The 17,532-nt window shown below is 43.7% G+C and overlaps 1 protein-coding gene across 9 annotated transcripts in view; it reads left to right on the top strand.

Annotated features, from left to right (window-relative positions):
* The window catches only part of srlb (sarcalumenin b), a 55,128-nt gene that overhangs the window by 16,061 nt on the left and 21,535 nt on the right, over positions 1-17,532 (top strand). For 2 of the 9 annotated variants that reach the window (XM_078240499.1, XM_078240498.1), the window contains exon 2: positions 14,096-15,232. The exons of 1 other annotated variant lie outside the window; for it this stretch is intronic. In XM_078240499.1, coding sequence (XP_078096625.1) covers positions 14,096-15,232 — 1,137 coding nt within the window. Of the gene's footprint in view, positions 1-14,040; positions 15,233-17,532 lie in introns of all 9 variants that reach the window. 6 more of the 9 variants (XM_078240501.1, XM_078240500.1, XM_078240502.1 and 3 more) reach the window with 5 other exon arrangements.

The following is a 17,532-nucleotide window of genomic DNA, read 5'->3' as shown; positions in this document are numbered from 1 at the left end:
AGGGGAGAATTCACTCAGAGTTTTTGGATGTTTTCAAGACAGAAATTGAAAGATTCTTGATGAGCGAGGGTGTGAAAGGTGAGAGGTTGCAGTCAGATCAGTCATATCTTATTGAATAGTAGAGCAGGCTTGAATGGTCTGAGTGGTCTAATCCTGCTCCTAATTCATATGTCTGTACGTATCTGAAAAGTGGAGCCATAATTGACATTACAAATTAGAGACAACCCCTTTGTAGAATATGGTTATCAGGTCAAATGGTCTTTCCACATACCATTAAGCTGTCAACCAAAGGTTAGTTAAAGGTACTAGACCATGAAATTGAATAGAAACAAAGGATTTTGAGGGATTTCAAGGGTGGGATTTTCTGGCCGCGCTCGTCCCAAGGCTGGAAAATCCTGCCCGAAGTCAACATACCTTCGCATGGTCCGTGTCCCGCCCGCTACAATTGGGACGGTAAAACTCTGCCCCAAAGGTTTTGATCTTTCTAGGAAGAAAAAAATGCAGTGTTAAAAGAATGGGGCTGAGTGAGTGGCCGTGCAGAAGGGAATCTCCCCCGAGTGAAACTGACTTCTCCTGTCAGTCAGAGGACTTCAAAGGGGGCTTCCGAGAGAGAAAAGGGGGCTTCTGTGGAATGGAGTGCTGCTGTGATTTGGAAGCCATCCAGGGGCATGGAGATTAGTGTGCCCAGGCCACTTCAATGTTTTCACTGTACACAGACGAGAACAAAGACTTTGATCAGAAAGCTGCCTGAAATCACTACGTCAAGAGTGATCCTCAGGTTTCCCAGGGCTAGAAGGGCAGTCCAGCCATGAGACCCCCATCCCAGGGAGAGTCTTAAGGTCAACTCCCTGTTTCCAGCCCGAGCCCCTCCAACCCCCAGGTGCCTTGTGGGACCCTCCCTCTGCAGCCTGACAGTGGCAGGGGGGCACCTGGGCACTGCACTTACCTCCAAGATCCCCCTTGAGGTCCAATGCCCCAGGTCCATGATTGTCAGGGCCTGCACCAAAGACTGCACTGTTCAGTTCCTAAAGTAGGGGTTCTGATATAATAATGGTGTGGGAACAGGAGTGGCAGGGATGAGCCGGGTGAATTGTGATAGGTTTGCCATTCGACAGGAATCCCAATTTAGCCGCAACGTCAGGATTCCCTCCAGTGGCTAGTGGGGCTGGTGAATCCTCTCTAGATACCTGTTTTTGTGATGTTGATTGAGAGATAAATAATGATCAGGAGAGTGGGGACAACTCCCCTGCTTTTCTTCAAAATAGTAAAATTGGTTCTTTTACATCTACCTGAGAGAGCAGACTGGGCCTCAGTTTAACGCTGCATCTGAAAGATGCTACCTCTGACATCTCAGCACTCTCTCAGTACTGCAGCATCAATCTCAGTTTCAAAATTCCTCCCAACTTCAGCAGCCTTTTGAAGAGAGTCCCAGGTTTCCACTACCCTTTGAATGAAAAATTAAGCTTCCCAAATTTACCTCCTGTGGCCTAGCTCAAATTTTACGATGATATTTCTTCTCCTGGATTCCCCCACCATAGAAAATAATGTCACTGTATCTACTCTAATGCTTTTAACATTTTAAACACCTCAATTTAAACACCTTAATCTTCTAAATTTGAGTGAATACAAACTAAGATTTATATAACAAATATGACTGCAATAAAGGCTTAGGTGGCAATCTTACTGGCTTGTCCCGCCGGTCGATCAGAGGCGAAAAACTGGATTTGCGCCTGGTTTCTTGCCTCTCGTAACCTTACCGGCCCTAATCTGCTGCTGAAATTAGCCTCGCGCCTGGGAAGGGTGCGAGGTTGATTATAATATTCATCATCTCATTTTAATGTGATTAGTGAGGCTGGATGCAATCGTCCAGACTCACTTACCTTAATGGCCTAGCTGGTGGAGGTCTTCACCAGCGAGGACTACGTATGGTCCCCAGCAACGTGATGGCCTCTCCAGTGAGACCAGAGGCCATTGGGACCCCTGAGTGGTTGGGGGCAGGGGTGGGTAGTGACCCTTGGGCAGTGCCAACCTGGCACTGCCAGCCAGGCAGCCTGGCATTGCCAGCATGGCACTGGGCAGTGCCAAAGGATGGTGCTTAAGGGGAGGGGCAGAGCCTGAAGAGGAGGCAGCACATGGGGGCTATGCACTCTGCATCCGGGGATCGCCAGGGCAACGATTGACTTGGCGGGGAGGTTGAGGGGGTGGAAGGTGAACAGGGACAGTTAACAGTTTTATTCAAACAACCACAATATATCCACATACCTTATTTGTAGGAAGACATTTCAGGTGTTTGATGATGAGGAAGGGACACTCAGCACCATGAGAGATGGAGGAATCTGAAACCAAAGTCAGAATGATCAGATTTTAAAAGCTTTTGAAAGAACTGAGTGAAGTGATGCAGAGTGATTTAGTGGAGAGTTTAGGGGCACCATGGTCGAAAAAGTGAGGAGAAAGCAGCAAGTCAGGATAACTAGGTCCGGGATGTACGATGGGAAATTACAAGGGAAGGAAAGTGTAGGACAATAGAGATAAATAGGGAATGGGTGGAGTCTGTCAGGGATGCAGACTGCCAGGATTGCGTTTTCTGGTGTCTGAAAGGAACACAAGCTATAGAGGTTTAGATTAATTGAAGTTTATGAAGGACAAGCGGTTAGTGCAGAGACATTGAAAAGTCAACTTCTGATGGGCTAAAGGCATAAATTACGGTTTCAGTGACAGAGCGAGAGAGGCAGGAGCATAAACAGTGGCATAGGGTACGTGGGAAGGAACAGGAAACTTGGACATTTGGTATTCAAATCTTTTCCATCACTGGGGTTTCCCTTGCATCAAGTCTGATTTTTTGATTTGATTTATTACTGTCACATGTATTGGTATACAGTGAAAAGTATCGTTTCTTGCACGCTAAGCAGATAAAGCATACCGTACATAGGAAAGGAAAGGAGAGGGTGCAGAATGTAGTGTTACAGTCATAGCTAGGGTGTAGAGAACGATCAGCTTAATATGATGTAGTTCCATTCAGAAGTCTGATGGCAGCAGGGAAGAAGCTGTTCTTGAATCGGTCGGTACGTGGTCTCAGACTTTTGTATCTTTTTCCGACGGAAGAAGGTGGAAGAGAGAATGTCTGGGGTTGTGGGGGTCCTTGATTAAGCTGGCTGCTTTTCTGAGGCAGCGGCAAGTGTAGACAGAGTCAATGGATGGGAGGCTGATTTGCGTGATGGACTGGAGTTCATTCACGACCCTTTGTAGTTTTTTGTGGTCTTTGACAGAGCAGGAGCCATACCAAGCTGTGGTACAATCAGAAAGATTGATTTTTATGGTGCATCTGTAAAAGTTGGTGAGAGTCATAGCGGACGTGCCAAATTTCCTTAGCCTCCCGAGAAAGAAGAGGCGTTGGTGGGCTTTCTTAACTATAGCATCGGCATGGAGGGATCAGGACAGGTTGTTGGTGATCTGGACACCTAGAAACTTGAAGTATGCTGTAGGCCAGCTGATAGAATGATCTGTCAACAATCCCATTATCATTATATCATGTTTATCATGATAGTAGATGGATGTTGGTCTTTCTTCATTTAGAAACTCCTATATTCAGAATGTGGAAGAACACAGACATAGAACTGTGTGTAAAAGGTTAGCTTGAGGTCAGACTGGCACATCACATGATCCAGACTGAGATGCTTGCCAGGAAGAACTGATAAAAATGCACTGGACACTGGAAGGTTCTGCAGGAACCAAAGCAAAAGATATGGCTTTAGTTTAATCTCGGCTGGAAAATTAGGTTCATTCAGGTCTTGATCTTGTAGAGGAGGCAATGGGCTTCTGATCAGACAAAAATTGGGAATCAACTTCTTGGGGATGTGACATCAAATTAAGCACTATTAATTGTTAACATAATAAGAAAACAAAAATATAAGAAATAGTAAAAGGTGTAGGCCAGATGTACCTTTGATCAAACAATAAGATCATGGCCTACTCCCCCAAGAGTCAAAGAATTATAAATGTCTTGAAAATGCTCAATACCGAGCATTCAAAGTCCACTAGGTTTGAGAATTTCAAAGATTCACAAGTTTATGGACAGCAGTGTTTCTGCCCCACCACCTGAACAGTTGGCAAGGGATGCATCCCCATTCATCAAAGCAGCCCTGCAGCCATTTAACACACCATGTAGCATTAATTGGCTAGAAAAGGGGCTTCCATCCCCCATTCAGGTGGAAGTCCTGCCTCAGAGAGCTATCAGCCAATCTGATTGGCCCACAGCTCTGTAGTCCCAGTGATATAGTGACAGAAGTGGTCAGGACTGGAACTACAAGCAGACCCTGGATCCTAATTCCTAGAGTCCAGGACCAGGTAAATCTGGGAGACTTACAGCAGGGAAGAAAGATGAGGCCAGTGGGCGTGGGGAGAGGTGGTTAAGGTCTTGATGGAAAGGTAGGGTGGTAATGGGGGGAAGACACGTGCACATAACATGCCATGGGTGTCCAATGTGGAACGGTAGCCTTCATTGAGGTGGCCCTTCCCCAGCCCACCCTTTCCAGCTCAATGCCCTGAACTCCTCCCAAAAGCCTCGCAGTTGAGGCTGGATAGGAAGTGGCCCTAAGTGGCCAATTATTTTGTAAAGGGATGAGATCTTGCTCTTGGCTTTTCGTTCTCTGATATTTCCTCTGTCATTGTAGCTACATTCAGTCAGAGGTTCTGTCTTTCAGATGAGATACAGCCAATTATTGACCAATTAAGCACCTTAATTGGGGCGACGGCAATTGGGATGAGGGCAGGCAGACAAGCTGACTTGGGCATCACAAACCCTACATAAAATTGTGGATTGTTAAGGGACAAGTGGCTGGTGGCAGGAAAACTTCCTGGAATTTTAGGGGAACCCCGTCCATAATATTTAAGAAAAACTTGGACGGGTTCATGGATGAGAGGGGTGTGGAGGGATATGGTCCAAGTGCAGGTCAGTGGGACTAGGCATAAAATGGTTCGGCACAGACAAGAAGGGCCAAAAGGCCTGTTTCTGAGCTGTAATTTTCTATGGTTCTATGGCACAATTCTGCACTTTGTGTGAAGAAATTTCTCTATTTGATAGTGCCAACTCATAAAATAACAACCCCTCTGGTGCAGGTATGTGGTACTATGAGCAGTGAAACAATGGGACTAGTTATTGATAATATAGTCACAAGAGGGGTGACAGCACTACAGTGTGAAGCACGAATTGCTGCTTCTGACCTCCATAGAAAAGTAAATACCAGCAAATTCAGCCACATGAGAAAAATGTGCAAGTAGAAACACAAACTGCTGTCATTGCAAGTAAAGGCATTTCAGTAAGGTAACTGAGAATGTGAGCATGAGTGAAGTGGTTTACACAAGAATCACAGCCAAATAGCGACAATTGCGACATGTACTGATTGAAACAGCCCCACTGAACAAGGCAAAATGAACAAGTCCAAGTGTTTTAGGAGATGAACCAGCTTTGGATTTCAAAGGCATACAACAATCAGTCAACACTTGCTGAGCCTCAATGTATGTATCGTGGAAAGATTTCCAGAATAATTCAAGAAACCCCTCCCCACGCATTTATATAGCTCTATTTCATGTTCTCAGGACATCCCAAAGTACTTCACGGTCAATGGATTACTTCTGAAGTGTAGTCACTGCTATTTTACAGGGATATGCTACAGCCAATATGTGCACAACAAGATCCCACACATGATAAGATGAATGACAAATAAGACTATTTTTGGCAGTGTTAGTTGTGGAACTCCTGTTGCCCAGGATAGCGAGTGTACTCCCTTGCTCACCTTTGAAATAATGCCATTGGAATTTTTACACACCTGACATCTCATCTGAAATGATGTGTAGATGGTGGCTTTGGTCTGGGGTAAGCACAGTAGGAAGTCTCACAACACCAGGTTAAAGTCCAACAGGTTTATTTGGTAGCACAAGCCACAAGCTTTCGGAGCGCTGCCCCTTCATCAGGTGAGTGGGAGTGTCTTTATATGCCCTGTTTGTGAACAGAACTCCCACTCACCTGATGAAGGAGCAGCGCTCCGAAAGCTTGTGGCTTGTGCTACCAAATAAACCTGTTGGACTTTAACCTGGTGTTGTGAGACTTCCTATCTCATCTGAAAGACAGAACCTCTGACAGTATAGCACACTCTCATAACCGTCCTGAAATTTCAGCTGAAATTAATTGTTCATGTCCTCAGGGGTGGGGGGGGGGGATTGAAGCTTAAAAATTGAATCAGTGAAATAGTCCTGTCTGATCACAAGGAGTTTGTGTATAAACATTTGATGTGACAGGATGGGTAAATAACCCTATGATTGAATAGCTCACCGATTCTCAGAATTCTGATACACAGGTGAAGAATTGCCTACTTGGATGAGGTGTTCCAATTCTACCAATCAGTAAATTCTTGAATATAGTAACCATTGCAGAGGAAATATCAGACAGAGAATGAAAAACCAAGAGCAGGATGTGTCACTGCTTCAAATCCTCCCTTTACAAAAAAATAGATCGGAAATCACTGCTTATGATGCTAATATTTGTAGAACATTTCTCCAGGTGAAGCAGATTAACAGCTCCAGTAAAACAGCAAGGGACATCCTCTGAAGATGTCATTTTGACAGCTAGTCTATCTGAACACCCTATCTCATGTGCATGCCTCTGCTAGAATGTTCATGGATTTCCAACATCAGTTTTGTGGTTCTTCAAATAGACAGCGAGGTCAGTGCATTGCAATAGCAATGCCAACATATAAACCCATACTCTGTAAAGGTCTCTTTATATATAGAACACAGAACTAGGTTACAGAATCTAATAGAGGGGTTCGGGTGGATTATATATAGAATAATGGATATCCAGCAGCGAAACTAATGGAGAGTTTCAAGCAGTCTATATATAGAATAATGAGTACCTTCCAGTGAGTCACAGGTTGGATTTAATGGAAGATGTTAAATTGGTTATAATCAGAGTAACAGCTATACCAATGTGTGCTACAGGCTCAAATCTAATCAAAGGATTTTGTGGGGGTAGGGTGCAGTGGAGGGTGCTAGATGGAATAGCAGCTATCTGGAAGCCACTTGTCGGCTGGAATCTAATCAAGGGGTTCATATACAGAGTAACATAACATTGCTGGAAGTCAGTTAGAGGCTGGGGTCCAACTGATTTGAATGAAAAAGAAACTCTGGTGTGGTGTATACTGATCTGCTAATCGACCATGATTACATTTCATGCTACTAATTGAGGCCTGTTTCACTCCATGGAGCCATTCCTTTGAAAACACAATTTGGGATTTACTCCATGGTTTTAGTAGAATAGCATTCTTTTGCCGAAGCTACAGTGTACAACAGGGAGAGGAACTCCTTGGTGAATGCTAGAGGACGTGTATACTGCTGATCCCACTCGATGCTCAATGTCAATGCTCAGTTTGCCTGGTAAAATGGTTCTGCTGGTTGAAAGTAGATGCATGGAACTGACAAGTTCCAGAAGATCAGTGTTATTCTGCCAATTTTTTTTGAAACTGTTTTCTCACATTCTCTTTCCTGGAATGAGAAAGGACAACACAGGTATTGTGTGCCATGGCAGGCCTCGGCCTGAGTTTTGCAATACCATTCAATATCTGGCAAAGAGGATGAAATTAACAGGCTGCTACCTACTAACATCCATATGTAACAATCCAACAGTATAGAGTTGTGTGAAGGAGACTTGCATCACTCTCTCTCCTCTCTGTAGGAAAACATCTAGCCTCCATTTGCAAAATTTGATCTGCACACCTGCATTAGCACTGGGTTGATTAATTAATTTCATCTGCCTCTGTGACCACTTTGCCTTTTTAAAAAAAAAGGCATTGATGGAGCTAGTCAGAATTGTTTGCAAGGTGGATCTCTAAACTTTGCAAGCTATACGTTGTTGAATAAGGCTTTCTTTCTAGCTATGGAGTGTTTGCAGCTAACTTTGGTTGAGAAGATTTTAAGATAGAAACATAGAAAACTACAGCACAAAACAGGTCCTTCGGCCCCACAAGTTGTGCCGAACATATCCCTACCTTTTAGGCCTACCTATAACCCTCCATCCTATTAAGTCCCATGTACTCATCCAGGAGTCTCTTAAAAGACCCTATTGAGTTTGCCTCCACCACCACTGACGGCAGCCGATTCCACTCGCCCACCACCCTTTGAGTGAAAAACTTCCCCCTAACATTTTCCCTGTACCTACCCCCCAGCACCTTAAACCTGTGTCCTCTCGTAGCAGCCATTTCCACCCTGGGAAAAAGCCTCTGAGAGTCCACCCGATCTATGCCTCTCAACATCTTATATACCTCTATTAGGTCTCCTCTCATCCTACGTCTCTCCAAGGAGAAAAGACCGAGCTCCCTCAGCCTATCCTCATAAGGCATGCCACTCAATCCAGGCAACATCCTTGTAAATCTCCTCTGCACCCTTTCAATCTTTTCCACATCCTTCCTGTAATGAGGCGACCAGAACGGAGCACAGTACTCCAAGTGGGGTCTGACGAGGGTCTTATATAGCTGCATCATTATCCCCGGACTCCTAAACTCAATCCCTCGATTGATAAAGGCCAGCACACCATACACCTCCTTAACCACCTCCTCCACCTGCGGGGCCGATTTTAGAGTCCTATGGACCTGGACCCCAAGGTCCTTCTGATCCACTACCGTACTAAGAGTCTTTCCCTTTATATTGTACTCCTTCATCCCATTTGACCTGCCAAAATGGACCACTACGCATTTATCTGGGTTGAAGTCCATCTGCCACTTCTCCGCCCAGTCTTGCATCCTATCTATGTCCCTCTGTAACTTCTGACATCCCTCCAGACTATCCACAACCCCACCAACCTTCATGTCGTCGGCAAACTTACCAACCCATCCCTCCACTTCCTCATCCAGGTCATTTATGAAAATAACAAACAGCAAGGGTCCCAGAACAGATCCCTGGGGCACACCACTGGTGACCGACCTCCAATTAGAAAAAGACCCATCTATACACACTCTCTGCCTCCTTTGGGCAAGCCAGTTTTGGATCCGCAGGGCAGCAGCCCCTTGGATCTCATGCCCTCTCACTTTTTCGAGAAGCCTTGCATGGGGGACCTTATCGAACGCCTTGCTAAAATCCATATAAACCACATCTACCGCTTTCCCTTCGTCAATGTGTTTAGTCACATTTTCAAAGAACTCCACCAGGCTCGTAAAGCACGATCTGCTTTTGACAAAGCCATGCTGAGTATTCTTGAGCATACTAAACCTCTCTAAATGCTCATAAATCTTGTCCCTCAGGATCTTCTCCATCAGCTTACCAACCACTGAGGTTAGACTCACCGGTCGGTAATTTCCTGGGCTATCCCTATTCCCCTTCTTGAAAATAGGAACCACATCCGCAATCCTCCAATCCTCGGGCACCTCTCCCGTCTCCATCGACGACGCAAAGATCATCACCAGAGGCTCTGCAATCTCTTCCCTCGTCTCCCACAGTAACCTGGGGTACATCCCATCCGGACCCGGCGACTTATCTATCTTGATGCCATTCAAAGATTCCAGCACAACCTCTTTGTTAAAGTCCACATACTCAATCTTTTCAGTCCACCGCAAGCCCACAGTACATCCACCCATGTCCTTCTCCTCTGTGAAAACCGAGGCAAAATACTCATTAAGCACCTCTGCCATTTCTACTGGTTCCGTACTGATTTTCCCGTCTTCACCTTTTATAGGCCCTGTTCCTTCACGTATTTATAGAACGCCTTAGGGTTTTCCTTAATTCTACTTGCCAAGGCCTTCTCGTGACCCCTTCTGGCTCTCCTAATTTCCTTCTTTAGTCCCTTCCTACAAGCCGTATACTCATCGAGATCCCTATCTTCGCCAAGCTCTCTACAGCTGTGACACTATTCCTGATCAGCAGTGCCACTCCACCCCCTCTCTTGCCTCCCTCCCTGTCCTTCCTGAAACATCTGAATCCCGGCACCTGTAGTATCCAGTCCTGTCCCTGAACCTTTTGTACGCTTTGCTTTTCTTCTCGACTAGGTCCTGCACAGCTTTCGTGCACCACGGTTCCTTTAACCTACCAACTCCTTCCTGTCTGCTCGGAACATTGTCCTGTAGAACCCTAAACAGACATTCCTTGAAAAACTGCCACCTCTCTTCAGTAGATTTCCCCGAGAATACCTCCTTCCAATTTACTCCTCTAATTTGCTGCCTTATGTCTTCATATTTCCCCTTACTCCATATAAACGCTTTCCTAGCTTGCCTGATCCTCTCTTTTTCCAATGCAAGCATAAAGGAGATAGAGTTATGATCGCTATCCCCAAGATGCTCTCCCACTGAGAGATCTGACACCTGTCCAGGCTCATTGGTCAGTATCTGAACAAGTACAGCCTCTCCTCTTGTAGGCTTGTCCACATGCTGTGTCAGGAAACCCTCCTGAACACACTTAATGAACTCTTCCCCATCCAATCCCCTTACCCTAGGGATATTCCAATCTATGTTTGGGAAATTAAAGTCTCCCATCACAACAACTCTGCTATTATTGCAACTCTCCAGGATCTGTTTCCCTATCTGCTCCTCCACCTCCCTGTCACTATTGGGCAGCCTATAGAAAACTCCCAGCAAAGTGATCAACCCCTTCCCACTCTGAACTTCCACCCACAGAGACTCTGTAGACAATCCCTCCACAGCATACACCTTCTCTACAGCTGTGACACTATTCCTGATCAGCAGTGCCACTCCACCCCCTCTCTTGCCTCCCTCCCTGTCCTTCCTGAAACATCTGAATCCCGGCACCTGTAGTATCCAGTCCTGTCCCTGAGACATCCAAGTCTCCGTAATGGCCACCACATCACACTTCCAGGCATCGATCCACGCTCTGAGCTCATCCCCTTTATTCACTATACTCCTGGCATTAAAGTAAACACATTTCAATCCTTTGGTCTGAGCTCTCCCCTTCTCTATCCCGCGTCCATCCTCCCTCTTGCACCATCTATAACCTTTCTCTGTTATAAGTCATAAAAGAGTGTGCATAGGTGATAGAAAACTGGGATTGTCCACAAAGGTTTGGCAGTGGCTAGAGAGCTGTTATTGGCACCTGAATCAGCTATGATGGCCTCTTCCCAACAGACTAAGTAAGGTATGATGCCTGCACCATGGATCAGTGGATGAGACCTGATGTGCTCCAATACTAATCTTGTCTTGTTGTTGGATCTCTTAAAAATTACATATATTTATTATAGTTCAGGCAAAGACTATTACATCTTTTAAGGAAAAATCAGAAATATAATTGAAATAAAAGGAGATGCAGCATTTTGGGAGAGTGTGGGCAGTGGGATTAGTTTTGGGACACAGATTTAAGATTTTGGGCAGCGGATGCAGAGGAAATGTGAGGAATAATTTTTTAATGCAGTAAGTGGTATTGACCTGAAATCTCTGCCCACCAGGATAGTGGAAGTGGAAACAATCAGTAATTTCAACTTGCAGGGCTATGAAGATTAAGCAGAGAAGTGGGACTGACTGGATTGCCCTGCAGGGAATAGGTATGCACTTGATGAATGGTCTCCTTCTGTGCCCTAATTGGCTTCATGGGCCAGATTTTTTCCCGACTTGCCAGATCCGCTGGTAATAAATCACAGAATCCCTAGAGTGCAGAAGGAGGCCATCTGGCCCATCAAGTCTGCACTGACTCTCTGACAGAGTATCTTATTCAGGCCCTCTCCCCTGCCCTATCCTCGTAACCTCACGCATTTACCATGACCAATCCATCTAACCTACATATCTTGGAACACTAAGGGACAATTTACCATGGCCAATCCACCTAACCTGCACATCTTTGGACTGTGGTAGGAAACCGGAGCACCCAGAGGAAACCCACGCAGACACTTGGAGGATGTGCAAACTCCACACAGATAGTCACCGAAGGCTGGAATTGAACCCGAATTCATGGCACTGTGAGGCAACAGTGCTAACCACTCTGCCACTGTGCTGCACTGAGTACCCCAAAATGTGCAATTTTTGCTTGGATGGGTGGGGGAGAGGATGAGAGATTGATTCAAGCCTGCCTACCCCAAAAGTATGAGTGTAGGCAACCATGGGGCAAGTGTCAAGTCAGACTGGTTCGAAGGCCTGTCTCAGCTCTCTGGGACTTTGTCCCAGTTAGGTGTTGTTATGCTCAGTAACCTTCACCCCTCGCATAACCAAATCCCCTGGCCTCTATTAGCTCTGTCAACTCAAGCTGCCCACACACCCCCAATGCCCCTCATACCCTCTGTGCAACGTCTATAGCCATTCACCCAGTATCCACCATGGGCAGATGACAGGAGCCATGCAAAAATGAAATTATATACTTGTAACAATCTATTACAGCTCTCACTGCTACGCTCTTGATAGTGAAACAACCCCATTTATAAAATCCATTCAATTTGTTAAATTACCTTAAGTAGTTGATCTCCTACAAATGCAAACACACTTCTATTCAGACCTCACTTTAAAAATAACTAACAGTCTATTTAAACTGAAAATAAAACTGTGCACTCAGAATCCCTGTTTAGACAATTGTAGTTTTTGAAACTCAGCCAAGCATTCATTATGGCCTAATGATTGTTGACACTCAATTGAAACTGCACCACCAGATGCTACTTTATTTTCTAACCAGAGATAATCAATCAAAATAATCTAGCATAGGGTTGACACTGACAGCAGTAAGGCATTTAAAAAAAATCAAATCATGACAATTATACAGACCTTACCAATCCTCCAAGAAGGTTTACATCCATTGATTTGTGACTCCCACACTGCAGGTTAAGGTCCTCGAACCAGCCAAAATGTGGTATGATTGAACTCGGCACTGAGGGGCTTCACCATCCAGGTCCTGTCTGCAATTTTTAAATGTCCACAGAGTCTTGCTGGCTCGATGGAAATCTGACCCGATGACTCAAGGAATCAGCCCATGAAGTACTCATGTTGAAAATGTTTATAATAATTACAGCATGACCAGTTTACATAGGGTATTTCCATTACAAAAGTGGCCAAAGTATTTATGGTGAAAAAAGTTGACAGCGGGTGTGTGTTAAGGTAAGAAATGTTATATGAACAATGTAAGAGTTACAAATGGGAACTGAGCTCTGCCTACATGCTTTCACCTTCGAACTTTCCCATCACACATGGACGATATTTGGTTTTGACTTCCTATGTTGAATGCCACAGGAGATACTATATATATAGTATGTATTTATATATGCACCTTAACATCACAGTGCTGGCCATTGTAATTGCAAAACATGGAGGTATTCACACAGGGTTATCTTCACTGCATTCATTTTCCTCAACTAATTGCTTATCATCAAGCAAAAGCTTTGACTAATCTGGCCTGTTGCTTTGCTGTAATTCTCAGTGCCATTTTCTCAGCATTTTTTTTAAATGCAAGCCAGAAGCTGGTCGATGGCTAGGAACAACAGCTTAGGTGATTTTACCTCTCCCTAGCCCAATTTCAGTACACCTACTGCTTTCCTCGCTGAGAAATGGTCTGTATGGCTCATTTACGCAGTGAGCAGAATATTTACCAAATAAACCAGAGGCAGCTCCCACAACTGTTTTCCAATATTTGTATAGACTTGTATCAGAAGGTCCCTGATTTGCATTTTCACTGTCCAGCAAGGACAATGTTAGTGTTATAGTTCACTACAATCTACAGCATTTCATGACAAATAGCTTCATTTGAGGGGCTAATCATAGTTCAATTACCCTATTTCTGACTCAGGACAAGTCTTCTGTTACTGGAAATCATAATCAAATCCAGATTAGTAAAGGATGCACAAATTTATCATTACTTTATGGAGTTCTCACATAATCAATGATTCACCATTGAGTGATGCAGGCCTACATTGCTCGATCTGTCCCCTTCCCTAGAAATAACACCTGCTCTTGATATATTTCTGGGCCTGTAACAGCATTGGTTTGAATGTTTATTTTCCCTCTGAATTATATTGACCAGAAACACATCAAGGGAGAAACTGGCCTCAAACTGACTGATAATGTTCTGATCATTTAGAGCCAGGCTCAAGACTTCACCAAACTGAACAGTGAAGATGTTATCATTCTTGCAGGGAACCGAGCCTTGGCTGCAGACCCAGATATCGATGTGAATGATGAGAAGTTTATGAATGGTAAGCAGCAAGCAGAGAAGGCCAGTCCCCCACTGTACGCAGATTCATCTGATGGTAGTTCAGGCTTGGGATCACACAGTCCCACAGAAGAAAAAGGTCAGTCACTAATTGATAGTTGTGCAGCAGCATGTTCAAGATGTGCTACTGTACGTGATAATGTGGTTAATGGAGGTGTAGAAGATCAAGAATGTCAAAGCAATGAAGCCAACTCCAAAAATGACACTGAGGAGTTGACTGTAAATGATGCAAGAAATGAAAATCTAGTGTCTGACACTACGGAGGACGCAGCTTGTGTTCTTACTGATAAGGACATTGGCGATTCTCAAGAACTGGATCGCAACAGCACAGAAATTGAACCAACTGTGGAAGGTGAATCAAATGAAATTGCAGAAAATGTCATTAATGAATCCCACGAGGATGAAGAAACAGAACTAAGACAGCCAACACAAAATGGGGCTCCTGAACATGCTGCAAATTCTAAAGAAACTGAGCTAAACAGCAACAATAGAAATCAGCACTCACCTGAGCAAGATGATCCTGATGGTGAGTCGGATCTTAAGGAAGGTTCTTCAGAGGAAACAGAAGAAGAAACTTCAAGTCAAGAAGACAAAACAAAGGATCTGGAAGAGGAACCATTGGATAGTCAGGAAGAGAATACCAAAGCAGCAGATTCTGAACAAGAAGCTAGTATGAGAAAAGGTGAACCTGAGGGGCAGGAGCAAAATGATGAGGGTACTGATAATAAATCAGATGAAAATGGAACAGAGGAAAATCTGATGGAACCTGAAGATTCGGATCGTCAGGAAACTCTAGGGATTTCAACAAGTGACAATGGATCTGTGAAAGATGAAGATAATAAAGAAGCATTTGCAAAGAAAATGCAAGTATCAGATCAAAAATCTGAAGTTGCTGAGGATGGGATTATTGAGCCAGGCTTCATTTCTGATAAAGCTGCTTCCTTCCCAGGATCTGAGAACATACGAAAGGAAGAATCTGCTGATTCTGAAGGAAGTATGCCCATCAGCACCAGTGATAACCCAAGCCTATCTCTAGAAATGAAGGAGCAGCACAGAGACGGTGAGTCAATGAGGACTCATCATCTTAACAAGGCACTGACATGTTCAGTTGTGGGATTTAATTTTTCTTTTGGCTTCCCACCTCAATTTTATTTAACACATCAGTTAATATGAGTGAGACTGACCAATGGAGTGGAGCTACTTTTGTGGACTTTCTGCTTGTGATGCCACTAATTTCATTATTAATGCCTAGCATGATTCATTGATAACATCACATATATACTTCTCATGATGCATGACTTCATAGTTTCTGAGTGGTTTTACCTCCTTTACCTAATACTTGTGGACAGAAATTTGCTTCGGGAGATGCCTCTCTGTGCTATTAGTGTGATGTTGTACTCTCAAAAAATACTTAAAAGATTAGAGCCATACAGAAGTAATCCCAAGAATCAATGAAATTAGCTGTGCTCATTCAATTACGAGTTTGTCCACTGAATTTTGTGTTCAGAGAAATTACATGTGCAGCCAGCATCTGCATCAAGTGAATCCCAAAATTTACATAAGATAATTTACATAATTTATCATAATTTACACAAGACTCTCTTTACATTGTCCAAAAACATTCCAGAACAGAGACAGCACAGGTTAAATATAGCGTAAAGTTCCCTCTATATTGCCCCATTAAACACTCCGAGGACAGGGATACAGAGTAAATCTCTCTCTACACTGCATGCAAGTAAATCTGTCTTTACTATGCTGAAATAAACTTTCTTAATTGCATCTTCAAAAAAGCCTTCTATACTATGTTCATATACATTATCTGTGCTGCATGGAGGAGGAGATTGCCAAAATAGTGTCAAGTTAGTTTTATGCCTCTAGGAACTGTGGTGAGACTGGGAGAATGGATTCCATATCAGACTTTTACAGGCAAGTGGGAACACACTTTTTGGAAACAGATTCAATCGAAGGTCCAGAAATAGAAGGATAAGGTTCTATATCTCTATGTCCCTTAGTCCTGCATTACAGATAACTGAACTGAACTGTTTTGTCTGATTTTCACTCGCAGTTAATTACGGATTAGTCATTTTACATTGGATAATGATGCTTATTTGTCTGAGTATCCACCAGTTAAGACATTAGAAGACATAATAGCCCAAAGGTTTGTTCAGTGTTCTTAATGCAACAGTGCATTATGAGAGTATGCTAACTATAGTATATTTTAGTAGTCTTTGTGCATTGGTACATGTCTAAAGCAGGGTGCCAAAGTGCTCAAAAGACCAGTGTTTACTCTTGATCAAGGATTACAGGAGGTGAAATGCTTCAAGGGCCTTGCCCCACAGAATGATGGGACATAGTCTTCAGTCCCTGAATTCTTCATTTAACCAGGCTATTGTGAGTGGTGGCCATGTGGGAACAGGTCATTCTACGAAATGTATTTCTACTTTAATCCAGCCTTCTGCTTGTCTTCCTTTATCTACTTTCATGCAAGGAAAGGAGGGTAAACAGTATATAGAGGTAATGATAGATTAGGTAATTTGGAGACAGAAGATTGAGAAGTGATATAATTGCTGTTTTTGGGATTGGAGATAATGTAGCCCATGTCCAGAACAATAGAGTAAGAAGTCGGTAAGAACAATAGAAGCAGAGATAATGGCCTATGCTTGAAGGGAGATAAATTCAAAATGAATCTGTGGAAATATTTCACGATCTATGGTAGGCAATCTATGGAACAGGCTCCCAAGGGAGATGGTGGAAGCCAATACTGATACATTCAAAGGCAAATTGTACAGGTTTATTTCAGAAAATAATACTTTGGCGAGACATGACATGGTAAGTGTAACATGCTTGAGAAGAACAGATGACTTTGCACCATGGCTGTAAAGATTCTAAATGTGAATGACATAAAATTAAGGGACAGTGAACCATCAGAGATGAGCTGGTTCCATAAATCGGTGGTTGAAAGTATTCCACAGCCCACCACTGTGGGGAATCAGACATAGACTCAGGCCCATCACAATGAAGGGAATCAGAAATACTGAAGTAGGCCAAATACCTGTCCCCTGACCATGGGGGACTGGGTCTGCACATTGATTTTGTAGCCACCTGAAGGCTAAAGGAACGTTAAAGTTTATTTATTCGTCACAAGTAGGCTTACATTCACACTGATGAAGTTACTGTGAAAATCCCCTAGTTGAGACACTTCGGCGCCTGTTCGGGTACACTGTGGGAGAACTTTTAGCATGGCCAATTCACTTAACCTGCACAGCTTTGGCCAAACCAATAGCAGGTTCATTGACTTCACATCCTTTAAGCGTTTGTTTAAAGTTTTGAAATCAAGGAAAGTTTCAGATTTTGTTTTTT

This window comes from Mustelus asterias, chromosome 23 (assembly GCF_964213995.1).
Source record: "Mustelus asterias chromosome 23, sMusAst1.hap1.1, whole genome shotgun sequence".
NCBI classification, from domain to species: domain Eukaryota; kingdom Metazoa; phylum Chordata; class Chondrichthyes; order Carcharhiniformes; family Triakidae; genus Mustelus; species Mustelus asterias.
Note: the sequence above shows the minus strand (reverse complement) of the source record. Positions and strands in the feature narration are given on the sequence as shown.